The sequence below is a fragment of the Crassostrea angulata genome, chromosome 2, assembly GCF_025612915.1.
Source record: "Crassostrea angulata isolate pt1a10 chromosome 2, ASM2561291v2, whole genome shotgun sequence".
Taxonomy (NCBI): Eukaryota; Metazoa; Mollusca; class Bivalvia; order Ostreida; family Ostreidae; genus Magallana; species Magallana angulata.
The window spans coordinates 1,809,873-1,827,876 of NC_069112.1; the positions used below are offsets into that span (position 1 = coordinate 1,809,873).

The 18,004-nt window shown below is 34.7% G+C and overlaps 1 protein-coding gene across 1 annotated transcript; it reads left to right on the forward strand.

Moving 5' to 3' along the window:
- The first annotated feature begins 723 nt into the window (after positions 1-723).
- Positions 724-14,655, forward strand: LOC128171446 (uncharacterized). Its single transcript, XM_052837235.1, has 6 exons — positions 724-949; positions 5,653-5,711; positions 7,152-7,198; positions 11,458-13,210; positions 13,690-13,767; positions 13,956-14,655. The coding sequence occupies exons 4-6, from the start codon at positions 11,461-11,463 to the stop codon at positions 14,012-14,014; spliced, it is 1,887 nt and encodes a 628-aa protein (XP_052693195.1). The 5' UTR covers positions 724-949; positions 5,653-5,711; positions 7,152-7,198; positions 11,458-11,460; the 3' UTR covers positions 14,015-14,655.
- Positions 14,656-18,004: the final 3,349 nt, after the last annotated feature.

Here is an 18,004-nt window from a genome sequence, read left to right on the forward strand (position 1 = left end):
GCTGATTTCATTGATCATGTTATTTTGTGTAAAAAGTGCGTGTACCGAATGTCCATGACATTTTGTTATGTGCTTGTCTTCAGTTCAACAAGTGCGATGATTTTGCTGCTGAAATAAACACGATTTCCGGTGTCGTCATCGTGACTGGGCAGCTATACTAGAGGTAGTAGGATTGCCGTCCAAAAGACTAAAACGTGTTATTTCACAAACGAATAATGAAATTTGACACGAATTAATAAAAGAAAGCACATATAATGAAACTGACCAGTAGATACACTTCAGTTGTTCTCGCCAACGTTTCTGCTAAATATGTAGAAATGTAGAAACATCTTTCCCAGGCACGTAGCATCCCCCCTCCCACTTTTTTGCACATCATTTTTTTTCTTAAATTTACCTACAAAAAATTGAATTAACATCGAGTTGCCCCCCCCCCCCCCCACCCCAACCACGGATTAGGATTTTCAGGGTTTTGTAAAGTAACCTTTAATTTATTTTTTTTTTGTTTTTTTTTTTTGCTTGTCAAGATTTTTTGGATAAGTTTGGCCCCCTCCCACTTTCAAAAACGATGCTATGTGCCTATTTCCTCAATGTTGACATTTTTTTTTAATTATACATGTAGATCTAAGTCGTTTGTTCAGACACAGACCCCCCCCCCCCTCCCCTTTTAAAAAATATGTTTAACTTTACTTTGAGAATATATACGTTAAGTAATATAAAGATTAAATTAAGTAATAATGAAATTAAGTTGACCGATTAATACATTAAAAACTAAATATTCGAACAGCGTTTTCGGTATATTCATCATCTGGGACCGAAACGACTTGGGGTCGAAACGTTTAAGCATCGCTGTGACGTATGTCGAACAGACGATAGACAAAGGGAAGACTCCGAAGAGGAAAGGAAAGTTTATTTCTATTCGTTTAGATAAGTGTTCCCCGTGAAACAAAAGGTTTGTCATATCATATATTCTACAATGTAGTCTACTTCTTCAATATACCATGCCAGTGACAATAGTATGTGAGTTAAAACGCGATATATTTAAAAATCAACTAGGCCTATGTAACGTTACATATTGAAATAAAATGGCTACCCGGAAATCATGTCATTCATGTATATGTAAAGTTTTCGAGAAAAAAAAAACTGTTGTAACTTAGTTCAGGTAAGGGAGGAGGGGGTAGGTTGTTTCAATCCAACAGCTGTATGTACCGGTAGATATAATAAGTGATTAATGATTTCAGTAAGATAACGTTACCACAATCTCGATGACCTACATTTTTTTCCCACACCCCAGAAAATTCCCATTACTTAATTCTTTTATATCTGAGAATTTTCGTACCTTAGTCCCAAATAATAAGTGATTAATGATTTCAATAAGAAATATAACGTTACCACAATCTCGATGACCTACATTTTTTCCCACACCCAGAAAATTCCCATTAATTACTTAATTCTTTTATATCTGAGAATTTTCGTACCCTTAGTCCCAAATTTTGAAATGCCCCCAGTAAAGAAAGGAAGTCGATGATAATATAATTTTTTTTAAATTGATTTTCACTCGTCATTAACTGATTAACATATTATAGAAAAATTTAAATAAAAAATCTACCGTGGAAATGAATTGCGTCGCCGTCCTTAAACATGTATAACATGTAAGAAATGGGGTCAGTTGTTATCAATATCTTAATCACTTACCTGGATTACAAAAAAAATATAGAAACAAGTTATTGTCACTTAAACATTTGTTACATGTAAGAATATCTATACTTAGATTAAGACATGTTGTCAATAAACTGAAAAATGCCTGCACCAGAGTAACTGCTTACACCTTTGGTATTTCAACAAGTGTGATATGATGTCCATCAACTATAATTGAATTTTGCCTGATAAGTTATACATATATTGTAAAATTAATTGAAAACCTACTTTAATTTTCGACATTTTAAAACCAGTCCAAAATAGCAAAAATGAGAGTATGGTGGTGGACATGCTTTGGGGGATCCAAGTCAGTGGGAGTTTGTATCAAAATATATACTAGGCTAGCAATGAAATTATATTGATATTGATATTGAATTGAACTTTTTCATGACATCACGATGATAATGGTCCATGCTTATCGTATTGACAGTTGCATTACTAGCATACACTAGCTTCTTTTAATTTCATACATTTTTATACCAGGAAAGATTAGTAGTAAACGTTTTACATTAATTTGTAAACAATGAACAGATTGTGTTCTACGTCTATATGAATAAATCATGTATACATCCAATTGGGAGGTTGAATGGGGGATAACCCCCCTCCCCAATTATTGTTTTTTCAACAAAATCGTCTTTTATCTGAAATTTTTATTTGGAACAGTTTTACAAATTATAGTGAGATTTGACCTTAAGAACAAATCAGTTTCAGCGAGCAGTGATACGGAATCGGAAAAAACCACAGTGTGGTGATCTGGAAACTCAGATCAAACTCTGTAAAATTGACAGCTTTAAGAAAGAAAAATTGATGGGTATATAATCTAATTCTGGTTGTAATGCGCTTTCTGATTGGCTAAAAAATTGTTGAATATCATATTAAGAATGTTGCCTACGTCGTAACAAGACTAACGTCAAAAATGTGTCAATACACCTGACGTTACGTTTGAATTTTGTACAGTTTTACGTCATTTTAAGGGTCAAATGACCGTTTTTAGCTCACTGAGACGAAGTCAAGGAGAGCTTATGCAATACCCTCGGCGTCGGCGGTGGCGTCGGCGTCCGGACCTGGTTAAAGTTTTTGTTGCAGGTCCTGTATCTAAGCTATTACATGTCCTATCTTCACCAAACTTGCATGGATGATGCATCTGGACCTACTTATGGACTTGAAAGACTTGGATGCTGAATCTGGGTCCTAAATTTCAGATGCTGGAGGAGGTTAAGGTTGTTGGACCAGGTTAAAGTTTTTGTTGCAGGTGCCCTTTGATAGCAATATCTAAGTTACTACTGGTCCTAACTTCACCAAACTTGTATGGATGATGCGTCTTATGATACTGATGCACCTGACAAGCTTGAATGCTGAATCTGAGCAATAGGTTTCGGATGCTGGAGGAGGTTAAGGTTTTAAGAGCTGGTTAAAGTTTTTGTTGCAGGTGCCCTCTGATGATTATATCTTAGTTACTACTGGTCCTAACTTCACCAAACTTGTATGGATGGTGCATCTTATGATTCTGATGCACCTGACAAGCTTGAATGCTGAATCTGAGCAATAGGTTTCGGATGCTGGAGGAGGTTAAGGTTTTAAGAGCTGTTTAAATAAAGTTTTTGAAACAGGTGATGATGATATCTTAGTTATTACTTGTCCTTACTTCACCAGACTTCCATGGATGGTGTGTCTTATGATACTGATGCACCTGATAGGCTTGAATGCTGAGTCTGGTTTTGGATGCTGGATAAAGTTAAGTTTTTTGGAACAGGTCACATGTTTAATAGATGATAGTACTATTTCAAACTTGCATAGTTGATTTAACTGTAATATGAATGAATCGCAGAGGTAGCTTCAGATGCAGAGCTTGATCTCCATTATCAAGGATGCTAAAAAATAAATCTTAGTTATTACTGGTCCTAACTTCACCAAACTTGTATGGATGATGCGTCTTATGATACAGATGCACCTGACAGGCATGGATGCTGAATCTGAGCCATAGGTTGCGGATGCTGGAGGAAGTTAAGGTTTTAATTGCTAGTGCCCTCTGAGGATGATATCTTAGTTATTACTGGTCCAAACTTCACCAAACTTGCATGGATGATGCGTTTTATGATACCAATGCACCTGATGGGCTTGAATGCTGAATCTGAGCCATAGGTTTTGGATGCTGGATGAGGTTTAGTTTTTTGGAACAGGTCACATGTTTTTTAGATGATAGCTTGCATAGTTGATTTAACTTTATTATAAATTAAACGCAGAGGTTGCTTCAGATGCAGAGCCTGATCTCCATTATCAAGGATGCTAAAGAAATCTCCTACCTCGCTCAAACCTGCTCGATAGATAGATGTGTTTGTTGATAAATGATATAACATGATTCCTATGATATAGTATTGTATGATATGAAACAATATTGTTTGATATGATACAAAATGATATCATATGTTATACTATAAAAAGTTATACGATACGATATGATATTGTATCAATTTTTTTGATATTTTATGATATGATATTGTATCATGATATTGTTATGTATAGTAATGTATAATATTAAATTGTATTTTTATTAATTTATTATTTTTTCACATGATACAATTACATAAGATATTGCAAAATATTATATTGTATCCTATGATACAATATTGTATATTCTATTATATTGTATCATACAATATTGTATAATATGATATTGGTTTCAGTAATATAGAATTATATCACATGAAATTGTATTATATGATATTGTAATATTATATAATATTGTATCATATGATATTGTATGATATGATATTGGTTTATATGATATATTATCATATCACATGAAATTGCATGATATGATATTGTACTATAAATGATTGTGTCATATGATACAATATACATGTATAATATAATAATGTATTTTATAATATTTTACTTTATCACATAATATGGTATCATTTGATAAGATACAATGTTGGAATAAAATTATATGGTATTATATGATATAATATCATACAATGTATGATCAAATATGTTTCAATGTCATTCAATACAATATCATACTATATTATACAATATAATATCATGTTTCAATGTTATGATGTATTAATTTATGTAATATGATATTGTAATATAATACTATATTGTATTATATTTTATGATATTGTATTATGTGATCAAATACAATATGGTATAACACAATACAATGTCATATCGTATGTTACAATATCATATCTCATTATTGTTTATTACGGTATTTTATTGTATTATATGATATATATTAAAAATATGACATGATGCAATATTTAATTTTATATCATTGTATTGATTAACATATGAACATATGATTATCATAAAAAAATTTATCAGATGATATACGATATTTTGTCAAAACAGAATCCATGAATATCCAAGATCATAAAGTATGATTTTCATATAAAATGATAAAGGTGGTCTTATGAAGGTGATGTCTCTTAAGGGTGATGCTCCGCCTCGGTGAGCTTAGTAATCTGTGATTACCTATGTTTATTTACAATGAAGAGTAAAAAAAATTAAAGTATAAGCAATGAATTCAATATTTATTTGTTTTATACGATATGAAATGGTTTGGGGCAGTTTACGCTTTATAAACCGCAAAATAATAAATGTACATGTATATATCAACCATTTTAGTTTATATTTTTCATCCTGCTCCTGTAAAAATCCAGCCATGCAGTTGGGTTTTATTTCAATTTTAAAGAAAAGGTTAAGTGGCTTTATAAACCGCAAAATGATAAATGTACTTTATATATCAACCATTTTAAACATGTTAAGAAACATGAGAAGGTAATTAAGAAAAAAATCGGACACAATATGTACAAAAATGAACCAAAAAAATTTTTTTAAAATATTAAGCATTGTATCATAAATGTGTATACATGTATATGATGTTAAATCCAGTGCTTGCGTGGGATATCATCAAATACTAGTGTGTAACAGTTGATGGTCTCTTTACAGGTTCCCAGGCTGTCTCTGACTGTGCTGTGTACTGAGAGGTCAAAGAGAGAATATATGTGGTATAGTATTCATGTAATATCACCATGTTCATGTAGCTATACTGTGTATTTTTAGGTCACCTGAGTCATTCAGGAGACCCATTGCTATCTCATGTTTGTCGTCGTGTGTCATTCATAGACATTTTATGATAGTTTTCATTACTTAATGGGTACGAGGGCAGTAGTCATTGTGTTAGTCCTGGGGTAAGAACTGTTGCCTGAGAGCATAGGCCGAGGTCAACATCAATTTCTTACCCAGGAACTGAGAGAATAACTTTTGCCCACAATCCCATTAGATCATTGAGGTGTTAGACGAGGAGAAACATAACCTTGTGGTAATGTCAGGGCTGGGGTATTGTCCAATTATCTTCCCGGGGGACAGTCAAAAATCAACCAGGGTTAAGGCCACTTTTAAAGGGAATAGCAAAGCATGGGCCATAAGCCAGGAATTAACATGTATACGTTGGTGGATTCCCATTTTGCACACATTTGATGATTAGGTGTGAATTGTATTTTGATAGCAAGTACAAAATGTTCTCTACATGGGGTAATGACACAACTGAGAGAGAGAGAGAGAGAGAGAGAGAGAGAGAGAGAGAGAGAGAGAGAGAGAGAGAGAGAGAGAGAGATCTAAAGAGAAATATTACATGTACAGGTTTAGTAGAAAAATTCAAGGGGAAATTTTAAGCAAAGAAAGAGAGAGAGAGAGAGAGAGAGATAAAATCTAAGAAGTAATATTACATGTACATGTTCAGTAGAGAAAAAGCAAAGAAAGTATGAGAGAGAGAGAGAGAGAGAGAGAGATCTAGTGAGTAATATTACATAGTTCTTTTAATCATCCAGCTCTTTCCCTCTTGTATATGTTGATTGAATGTTTTATGTTCATTGAATGTTGTATGCAACAGTCTTCATGTTGTCCCTTGAGGGCCCTTAATTGGTTAATAAAGAAATTGAAACTGAATTGTTCAGTAGAGAAAAAGCAAAGAAAGTATGAGAGAGGGATAGAAAGAGAAAGAAAGAGAACAGAGAGAGATAAGAACATTAGTACCTGTTTGACAGAACAAAACTAAGAGAGAAGAGAGGGAGTAAGATATAAAGAGTAATATTACATATACAGGTTTAGTACAGAAAATCAAGAACAATTTGTAAGCAGAGAAAGACTGTGTGTGTGCACCTGTGTATGTGAGAGAGAGAGAGAGAGAGAATTAACATACCCAGTAGATGCAAAGTACATGTTTGAGAGTAAGCAGTATTTGATATAGTAAATGTAGATTTTTACGAGCTTGAAAAAGGTTAAGAAATAAATTAAGAAAAAAATCAGACACTATATATACATAAATAAAAAAGATATGGATCAACATATTAAACATTGTATCATTTAAATGTGTATATTATTAAATCCCGCACTTGCTCGGGATATCATCAAGTACTAGAATGTAACAGTTGATGGTCTCTTTACAGGTTCCCAGGCTGTGTCTGACTGAGAGGTCAAAGAGAGAATATATGTGGTATAGTATTCATGTAATATCACCATGTTCATGTAGCTATACTATGTATTTTTAGGTCACCTGAGTCACTCAGGAGACCCATTGCTATCTCACGTTTGTCGTCGTGTGTCATTCATAGACATTTTAGTATACATCTTTTAAATGGGTATGAGGGCAGTAGTCATTGTGTTAGTCCTGGGGTAAGAACTGTTGCCCAAGAGCATAGGCCGAGGTCAACATTAACTTCTTACCCAGGAACAGACAATATAACTATTGCCCACATTCCCATTTGATGATTAATGTATTAGACGAGGAGAAACATATCCTTGTGGTAATGTCAGGGCTGGGGTATAGTTCAATTATCTGCCCGGGGACAGTCAAAAATCAACCAGTGTTAAGGGAATAGCAAAGCATGGGACATAAACTGGCATGGGACATAGAGAGAGAGAGAGAGAGAGAGAGAGAGAGAGAGAGAGAGAGAGAGAGACTGCAATAGAATCAGACAGAAGGCAAATCTTGTGTCAGCCCTCATTTATATAACCAAGTTATGGTGATCTGTGTGTGGAGAGAGAGAAAGAGAGAGAGAGAGAGCGATTGATTACATGTCTACGAGAAATAGAAAGATGCATGTTTAACAGAGTTAGTCAGAGAGAGAGAGAAGGCAAATCTTGTGTCAGCCCTCATTTCTATAACTAAGTTATGGTGATGTGTGTGTGGAGAGAGAGAGAGAGAGAGAGACTATATGTCTGAAGGAATAAGTAAGATGCACATCTTTACATATAATATGTTTTACGGTGTGACCGTTGGGGCGAGCACAGCATGTGATCAAACAATGAATTATAATAAATTAATAAAATAAAATTAACAACATGAAATTTGAATGCCAAAAAATAAAACATACCTATTTTTCAGTAAATTTTCATTATTCATAGTTTATAAGATTTGTTATAATTTATTTATTTATATGTAGAACAATAGTTTAATCTCAGATACAATGTTGTTAAATAATAAAGATTTTAATACATAAATATTCATTGCACTGCATCTCCTCTTTTAAAGTGATTGTGATTATGATTGATTGATTGATTTCCCCCTTTTTTTTGCAGTAGACATTTTTTCTTAAACTTACATATATAAAACTTGACTCATCATAGAGCTCCCCCATGCTAAAAATTTTTTCATTTTTGTCAATTTATACATAGAAAATCGACTTACCATGGATTTGCCCCTCCACTTAAAAAAAATAAATTAATGTTTAATTTCATTTTTAATTTACGCTTAAAAATATTTGCTTATCATGTTAAAAGAACATGGTGTTGTTCCCCCCCCCCCCCCCCCCCCCCCCCCCCCCCCCCCCCCCCCCCCCCCCCCCCCCCCCGCATGTAATAAATGGAAGTGAAAATAAAGAAACAATTGAACTGCTAAAGAGCTGAAGGATTAGAATTTTCATGATTTATTTTTCTTTTTGCTTGCAAAGATTTTTTGGATGAGGCTGCCATCCACCCACCCACCCCCTTTAAAAAAAAAAGGCGCTGCTACGTATAACGTTACGTTTCAGGAAATTACCGTAATTATAGTGAATAAAATATTTGTGAGCATTCATCCAAATTAGTGCAATTTACAACTGTTTCCTGTATCTGAAGAAATGTCCTTATTCGTCAGCTGTTCTTTATCTTAGCCTTTGCAAGATTTTAAGAGAATTTTGGTCATTTCAGCAGATTTACAATAACTTCAATTAGAGTAATTTCCCCTTATCAGTGCTAATTGTGACGTCAAAGCTGACGTTGGTTAAGTGTCGTCTTACTCTTTAAAACTCCCCTGAGAAATAAAAGTATGCGAAGTATACTGTTTTATTTACTTAAAAAGCATGATGTTCTTAAAATTACACATCTTATAAGCTTTTCAAAGGTTTTACTTTGATTCTCGGGAGAACGTGATGTTGGAACGTGAGGTTGGAAACCATTGGTACTATGAATTGTGGGTCAAAATTTACTGACTCCGAAAAAATATATCGGATCAATGTGTAAACGTTTGTGACGTCACACGATTATTTTTGATTGAAAGTGTACTGAGGTGAACTTTAGAGGTAACATTGACTGTATGTCGCTTACATCGTTATTGCTTTTACTGTCTAAATTTGTCTTGCTGATTCTCGTGAGAGTGTGAAGTGATAAAAATTGCCATGATTACAGGGAACTACTGGGACGATTAAAACGATGCATTACTGGTCCGATTTACTGACGCCAAAAAAATCCGTTGAATGAATGTGCAACTAGTCCGAATTTTCTATTCACACACGCCTTGCCGGCAGAGCTCGCTTCGCTATAAGAGTAAGGAGAGAGAGAGAGAGAGAGAGAGAGAGAGAGAGAGGGTTTAGCAGTGAAAGTGTATAGCATTGAATGATTTATTTTTGACGTCTGCCATTAGCAGACAAATTGAATAACGTGCGTGTAATGACAATTTGTCTGCTCATCTGACGGCAGTTATTGACACGACGACATCAAAACTAAATCATTCAATGCTTATATTTACATTCCCTTACTGATGAAATCAATTGTTTACTTGAATAAATCAATATAAATTGCAGATCACGAAGGGAGTAAATTAGTAACAGCAAGAATAGCTGTTATATAAAACCGGTTTAAACTGGTTATCACATAGACTGTTGAGTTGAGATCGACGAGCATGAAAATATAATCCATGAAAAATAACTCTTGAAATTTTGCTTTTAACTATAAAGTCATCTTTTTTGTTGAATGATTAAAAAACATGGTGTTTTGACAACATTCATGAAATAAATTTTTTTAACCGATAACATAGAAATTTTTGTTTGAGAACTACTTATGTAAATTACATGTAAATTCATACGCAGTGATTAGGTGTTGCATTTACAGGCATTTAAAGATAATAAATTTTAATGGAAAAACACAGTAGAATGTAAATATTGAGGGATAGAGAGAACAGATGGAAAGCAAAAGAACATATTTATCAGGAAATGATAAGAGACAGGGGCTTTGAGAAAGAATGAGAGATAAGAAGTACAAACTTAACCGTAAAATTATGAGATAGTGAATGAAGGAGTAATAATGAGAGAGAGAGAGAGATAAAGAGGAGAGAGAGAGAGAGAGAGAGAGAGAGAGAGAGAGAGAGAGAGAGAAAGAAAGAAAGAGATTACATGTCTAAGAGAATAAGTAAGATGCACATGTTTACATAACAGATAAAAAGTGTTTACATGTTTATCAGTGCTGAAATAATGAGGGACAGAGGCTTAGAGAAAGAATGAAAGATAAGAACTTGTTTAGCTGTAAAATTTGAGAATGTGAGAGAGAGAGAAAGAAAGAGAGAGAGATTACATGGCTAAGAGAAATAGAAAGATGCATATGTTTAACAGAGAGTAACTCGGAGAGAAAAAAGAGATAGAGAGAGAGAAATATATTACAATAGTAATATGCACATGTTTATAAGAATAGGTCAGAGAGAGAGAGAGAGAGAGAGAGAGATTACATATTTGACAGTAAGATATATTTAGTACATGTACATGTTTAATTGAGTTTGTCTGAAAGATAGAAATAGAGAACTAAAATACATGTTTAGAGGAGAAATCCGAGGAGATAGAGAAAAAGCATTTGTTTGAAAAAAGTCTGAGAGAAAGGAGGAATAAGATCTAGAGCAATTGTACATGAGAGAGAGAGAGAGAGAGAGAGAGAGAGAGAGAGAGAGAGAGAGTGCATGTTTAGTATTAAAATTATGAGAAACAGAGATTAAGAGAAAGAAATAAAAATAGCAGGAATGCATGTTAGGTAAATTGAACCAGTAAATACCTGGTAATTGAATTGAACTAAATTGAGACTTGTACTCTACATCTTATTTTATTTTTCTCTCTCTGACTTTCTTTGCTAGATAATCATATAGTACACTTTCTCAATTATGTACACATCCAAGAGAGAGAAACAGAGAAAGAAATGTATGGATAGAGAGAGAAGAGAAAGAGAGAGAGAGAGAGGAGAGAGAGAGAGAAAGAAATGTAGGGATAGAGAGAGAGAGAGAGAGAGAGAGCACCTCTTTCTCAATCAGCAATATTATGTTGTATTTTTCTACTGGTTGAGTGTCTCTATAATCAGAACCAGAATGATGAACCGTCAATTACATAAGTAGATAGGAAAAATATATTATTTCTTAAATAAAAACATCTGCTTTAAACTTAAATATTTCTTATATCATTTGACATTGAATATATAAAACAATGATAATTCTAAAACTCTTTTATTTTCATTCAACAGGTTATGATCCAGACCGCCCACATCATGGACACAGCAAGCTCCCAATACACCACAGCAAGCTCCCAATACACCACAGCAAGCTCCCCATACATCACAGCAAGCTCCCAATACATCACAGCAAGCTCCTCATTTAGACTACATCAATGTTCTAAGTGTCTGGGGGATACAGCGTACCATTGTGTATCGTGTCCATGTGATCTGTGTCCCCAGTGTAAAGAGAACCATGTAAAAGATCTCCAAACAATAGACCATGATGTTGTGTCACGCCGTGATAAAATCAACTACATCCCAACACAAGAGATCTGTGTGAGACATCCTAGCCATGTTTATACAAAGTACTGTGAACTTTGTCAAGTTCCTGCCTGTAATAATTGCCAAACACATAGAAAACACAAGAAGATAGTTGTTAAAACAGCATATAAAACAAAGCGACAACAACACAGAGGAACCATTCACTTCATCAGAAGTGAGGCTCTCTTTTACAGACCTGTTCTCCTGACAGAAATCAAAGCTGATGTCAAAACCTGTCACACAGAATTCTCCCCCCTTCAATCAGAGATGTTAACAAAGGCCCAGAAACTGAAGGATCTCATTGACTATGTGGTATATGATCTATTGAACAATGTGTTATGTTACTTTGATTTCAAACACAGATGTAAAAAACAAAAGATAAAAATGATCAGACATATTGTCAGACTAAGGAGATATGAACACAGATATGTACAGCCAGCATTCACATTCAGTGCGCTACAATTCCTCTCATTCACAAAGACAGCCCTCCCCCAGATACATCTTACACTCCACACCAGCCAGCTCTCCATGACTGAGTCACTCAACAAGGAGGATGTGATGGAGTCACTGAGTGCAATCCAAATCACAGAGAGAGGAAACCGACGCGTAGGAAACCAGTGTCTGCGGAAACTGACGTCTGGTGCTGAGCTCCATCAATCTCTCACACTGACAGGTGTTGGTCGTTGTTTTCACATTTCCTGTGTGACATCAGACCGGGTCTGGGTCAGTGATTGGAGAAACAATCTCATGTTGACAGACACAACAGGTGTCCCTCTACATCGTGTGGAGGATTCATGTAGTGGTTATGGATTACACACAGTGAACAGTGAGAGTGAACTGATTTATATAGATAGGAATGATAACATCAACAAACTGTCAAAGGATATGAAAACAACCACCACATTTATAGAGAGAACAGACTCTACATGGGAACCACGGTGTGTGTACTGGTCCCCGTCCACTGGGGATCTACTGGTCGGGATGTATAACGATGATACAGAGACAGGCAAGGTAACCCGGTACAACCAGAGTGGACAACTCACACAAACCATACAACACGATAACACAGGACGGGGACTGTATAGTGGACCTTACTATATAACAGAGAACAACAATGGGGATGTCTTGGTGTCTGACTCATTCAGTGCTGTAGTGGTGACAGAGCGTGGAGGAAGACATCGTTTCTCCTACACAGGACATCCATCAGGATCAGGACTAGATCCATGGGGAATCTGTACTGACGCGCTGTCACACATCCTGGTGTGTGATGTTATAACCGACACAGTACAGATGATAAATAAGGACGGTCAGTTCCTGTCACATCTACTGACAAAATCACAAGAGATGCGTTATCCATTGAGCCTGAGTTATGATGTCAACACTCACCGTCTCTGGGTCGGAGCACGGTACAACAACAAGGTGTGTGTCTACAGGTATATCACCAGACAGAACGCTCTGACAGGTAAGTCTGAGTCATTATCATTCACATTAATTAGATATAGATAACTAAGACACACAGTCCGTGTTAATTATCAGTCAATAAGATACATGTAAGACATGTTTATCTGTGTGATTGTTTGTCAATATAAACAACTCATTGTTACAGGGTTAGCTGTATCTACCAGTCATTGGGAGTCAGTGTTTATCTAAAATGTACAGAAATTAGATACATTATTTTATTCATTAAATGTACAGTTACATGTCATTGTATTTAGTGAATAGAAATAGAAGGTTGCTGTATTTAATTATGAAATATATAGAGTGACTCATGTATTTGTAATCAGTTTTTTGGTGACATGTTAATTGACTTAATTTAATTAATTAGATACATATTAAAGAAAGTGTCATGGTAATCAGGTTAAAGTGTTAATTTGTAGATGTAGCTCTGTCATTACATATACTGTATGTATTAATTAACAGCTAATTAATGACTTGTTGTAGACAAACACAGACCCCGTCCTGATGGAGACACTCAATACACGACACATCCTCACAACAAAACTCATCAACTAAACAAAGGTAAAACTCACTGACGCATGTATTTGTTGTTTTGTTACATGTTAATTGACTTAATTTAATTAATTAGACAAATAATAGACCAAGTGACATGGTAATCAGGTTAAAGTTTTAATTTGTAGATGTAGCTCTATCATTATATATAATGTATGGAATTAATTAATTAACAGCTAATTAATGCCTTGTTGTAGATGAACACAAACCATGTCCTGATGAGGACACCATGTCCAGCTCAACACCAGCCGTATAATCGAGATAGCTGGGATATTGACAGGTTGTAAATGTTTCTGTACAAATCTAGTCTGCTCTCAAAACCACACATGTTGTTTGTCACTTTGTTCAACATCTGCAGCTGAAATTGAGCTGTGTATAATTCACATGGACTGTAATACTGACTCCTGTTTATTTCACACTTTGTGATCATCCAAACATGGCTGTCTGTTGCTGAGTGAGAAACATCATGTTATACAAGTTTTATTTTCTGAATGTGGAATATTATAAAACAAATAATAACTAAACAATTAAACATTGTAAATGTTGGATCTTTATCAATTCCAAAATGTATCTTTGTTTTGCTAATTGTGCCATTATTATACCCCAAGCAATGGAGTTGTTAGAGAATAATGATTTCAACCTATCTGCCATTCAGTCCTGGTTTTTAAGCAAAACTTATATTAAACAGCTGCACAGAATTTTATGAAACTTTTAAGGTATTTAGAACACAATGTGTAGATGTGCTAATTACTAGGAAGTTCCGATTCATTTATCTGTCTGGGAATTTTAGCCCCATTGAACTTGAATTTTGGCCATATGTTGAATTTAGCAATGATGTTTTTGTAAACGTGACTCTTCTCAAACAGCTGTATTGGATTTCGTAAAACTTTTTAGGTAGTTGGGGCACAATGTGTTGATTTGCATGTTTCTAGGAAATTTAATTACAATGTTTTGTCTTGAATTTGTTAACCATTAGAATTAATTAGTATATTGTTGATGTTTAAGACAAATGATAAGATATGTGCATAATTGCAGAAAGTTTTGATCTGATGATGGTTTGCTAGTAATGCCCTTTATCATTTTTATTTTACCTGAGCTGAAAGCTCAAGTGAGCTTTTCTGATCATATTTTGTCTGTCGTTTGTCCGTCCATCTGTCTGTCTGTCCTCTGTCTGTAAACTTTTCACATTTTCAACATCATCTCCAAAACTACTGGGCCAATTTCAACCAAACTTGGCACAAAGCACCCTTAGGCAGAGGGGATTCAAAGTTGTGAAAATTAAGCAACATGCCCTTTATTAAGGTGAGATAATTAGAAAATATTTTAAAAAATTTAAAGAAATTTTCAAAAATCTTCTTCTCAAGAACCATTTGGCCAGGAAAGTTGAAACTTATGTGAAAGAATCCTCAGGTAGTGTAGATTCAAAGTTGTGACAATCTTGACCCCTGGGGGTAGGGTGGGGCCCCAATGGGGGGGGTAATTTTTTTTTACATATAAAATATATGTAATATGATATTTATATATATGAATATATAGAATAGATCTTTGAAAATCATCTTCTCAGCCAGGAAAGCTGAAACTTGTGTGGAATCATCCTCGAGTAGTGTAGATTCAAAGTTGTGAAAACCATGACCCCCGGTGGTAGGGTGGGGCCACAATGGTCGAACCTTCAACATAGATTAGAGTAAATCTTTAAAAATAAAAATCTTCTTTTCAAAAACTAATAAGCCACGAAAGCTGAAATTTTTGTGGAAGCAACCTCAGGTAGTGTAGATTCAAAGTTGTAAATATCTAGAATCCCCCCCCCCCCCTCTGGGGTAGGGTGGGGCCACAATTAAGTCAATTGGGGGTCAAATTTTTACATATGAATATACTTATGTAGAGTAGATCTTTAAAAATCTTCTCAGAAACCATTCAGCCAGGAAAGATGAAACATAAGTAAAAGCATCCTCTAGTAGTGTAGAGTCAAAGTTGTGAAAATCATGACACTGGTGTGTAGGGTGAACAGTTTTCACCGGTTTAGAATTTTCAAATTTTACAATATTTAACCAAAAAATAGCTTTTAGAAATAATTGAAAAGGTAAAAAATTGTAAAACCCCCAGCGGGATTCGAACTCTTGACTTACAGCTTCATAGTAAACCCTCTTACCCACTGTGCTACGGAGTTAGGTGATCAATTGTGGAAAGAAAATACTTATATAATTACACTTTATTTTATTGTTTATTTTGATAAATAATACGTCACAACATGGAAGTGTCCCATACCACCTTAATGCATACTCTGCCATTCATGATGTGTAGCGTTGTCAAGTAATGGGGGAACGTGGGGTATTTGAGCTTGCTTACTTTTTCTTTCCTTTAATACAGTCATAAACTAATTATTTTTGTTTCTTGCAGACAAACTGCTTTTTTATAACGCCCTCAGGCCAGTTCAGGGGGAGACAGTAAAAAAACCTGTCGGGATTACCCATAATTCCAATGGAGGTACAGAAGTCAAGTAATTACCCGACATCAATGGACTTTGTGTTCTGTGTACGTGAACTTTATATAAATAACTTTATATAAATTATGCATCATCAATGGATTCTGTTTTTCTGTGTGCGTGAACTTTATATAAATTATACATCATCAATGGACTCTGTTTTTCTGTGTGCGTGAAGTTTGGATTCCATTTCTTTGTACATGGATTTAACAGTAATTTGTTAGTCATCCTTTTTATTAATTCTATTTAGTATTAGTTTATTAAGTTGCTATTTTACATTTGAACGATATGTGTGTTTTACATAATAAGCTCCTGAGATCTCTTATAAATCTCTGGTGTACTTTGGTGCTGGGACAGAGATATTCCTTAGAAATGTGACGAATGTGTGATGAATTTTTTTCAGTGTTGATTAAAAAACACATGCAAAGGGGGATAACTCCAATTTGTATTTTTCAGTTTGAAATGAAAGAAAGTTATCCCCCTTCTACTAATGTTTTCTAGAGATATCTGTATTTTATGCTGTTGATCCCTGACATTTTTTTGTGGGAGAGTTTATTGAGTACAGTGGCGTCGAAAGCAAATTGAAAGTCAACGGGGGGGGGAGGGGGAGGGGGGGGGCTAGATTAATCAATCTTGGCAAGCCCAAAAAAACTAACTCCCAAAATCCTAATGCAGGGGGGGGGGGGGGGGGGGATACCTATAGTTCCAAAAAAAGAGATCTTACTAACCAATAACCTATAACTCCAACTTCTCAATATTTCCATCTTTTCAAGGTAAATTTAAAACCAATTATCTTTGCTGTGAGATAAAGTTGGGGGGGGGGGGGGGGGGGGCTAAACCTGCAATGGCCTTATGGGTAGGCCTAACTTCGCAAAAAAAAAGGGGGGGGGGGGGGGGGGGGCTATGGAGTATCAGTTAATATATTATTATTACAAAATGTCATGATTAGTGTGATCAGGGGGTGATCCCACATTCAAATTTGACCATACCTAAATACTGTATTTTATTGTAGTGAACATTTTTTAAAGTAGTTGTATGTCAATATACATGTATTGTATATGTTATAGTTTGTGATGGGGGGGGTTTGTTTAAATGATACAATGAACATTTTTTTAAAGTAGATAACTTTAATTTGTATGTCAATATATTATATATGTACAGCTGAATGATGCCTTAAATGATCTAAGTCCTGTATACTTACAATGTTATTACAAGTTACACCATGGGATAGTGGAGTAAGGCAAATGTTATATAGGCCATGTGGTTACTCCTTTGATGCAACTCTTTGTATTGGGTTTAAGATGCATTTTGTAAGAATATACCTATATGTGCACTAATGGTGGATTTAGCACATTTCTCCCTCATTAAACTGAGTTGCATTGATCAGGTAGATAGAAAATTCATGTTTATGTAAATAGTTTTGGAGGAATATTGTGACCAAGTTTTAGTTTACTTATTTTTTTTTCTTTCTTTGTATTTACGCTTTCCATGAAATACATACTACTTATATACAAATGATGTTTGGTGAGTCGTAGCAATCTGTAGATAGAACTCAATAAATGTGATATTTCTTTTTAGTTTTGACTTTTTTTTTCTTAGAAAGACACTACTGTTGTATTTGGTACAGAAACATAAAATATGATGCTGTAACTTTATATAGAAGAACAAGACAATTATGTATTGGGGCGAACCAAATCTGACAAACCAATCTCCTTTTGGAGTCACTATAGTTAGATGTTAATGGAGACAAGTCAACAACAAATT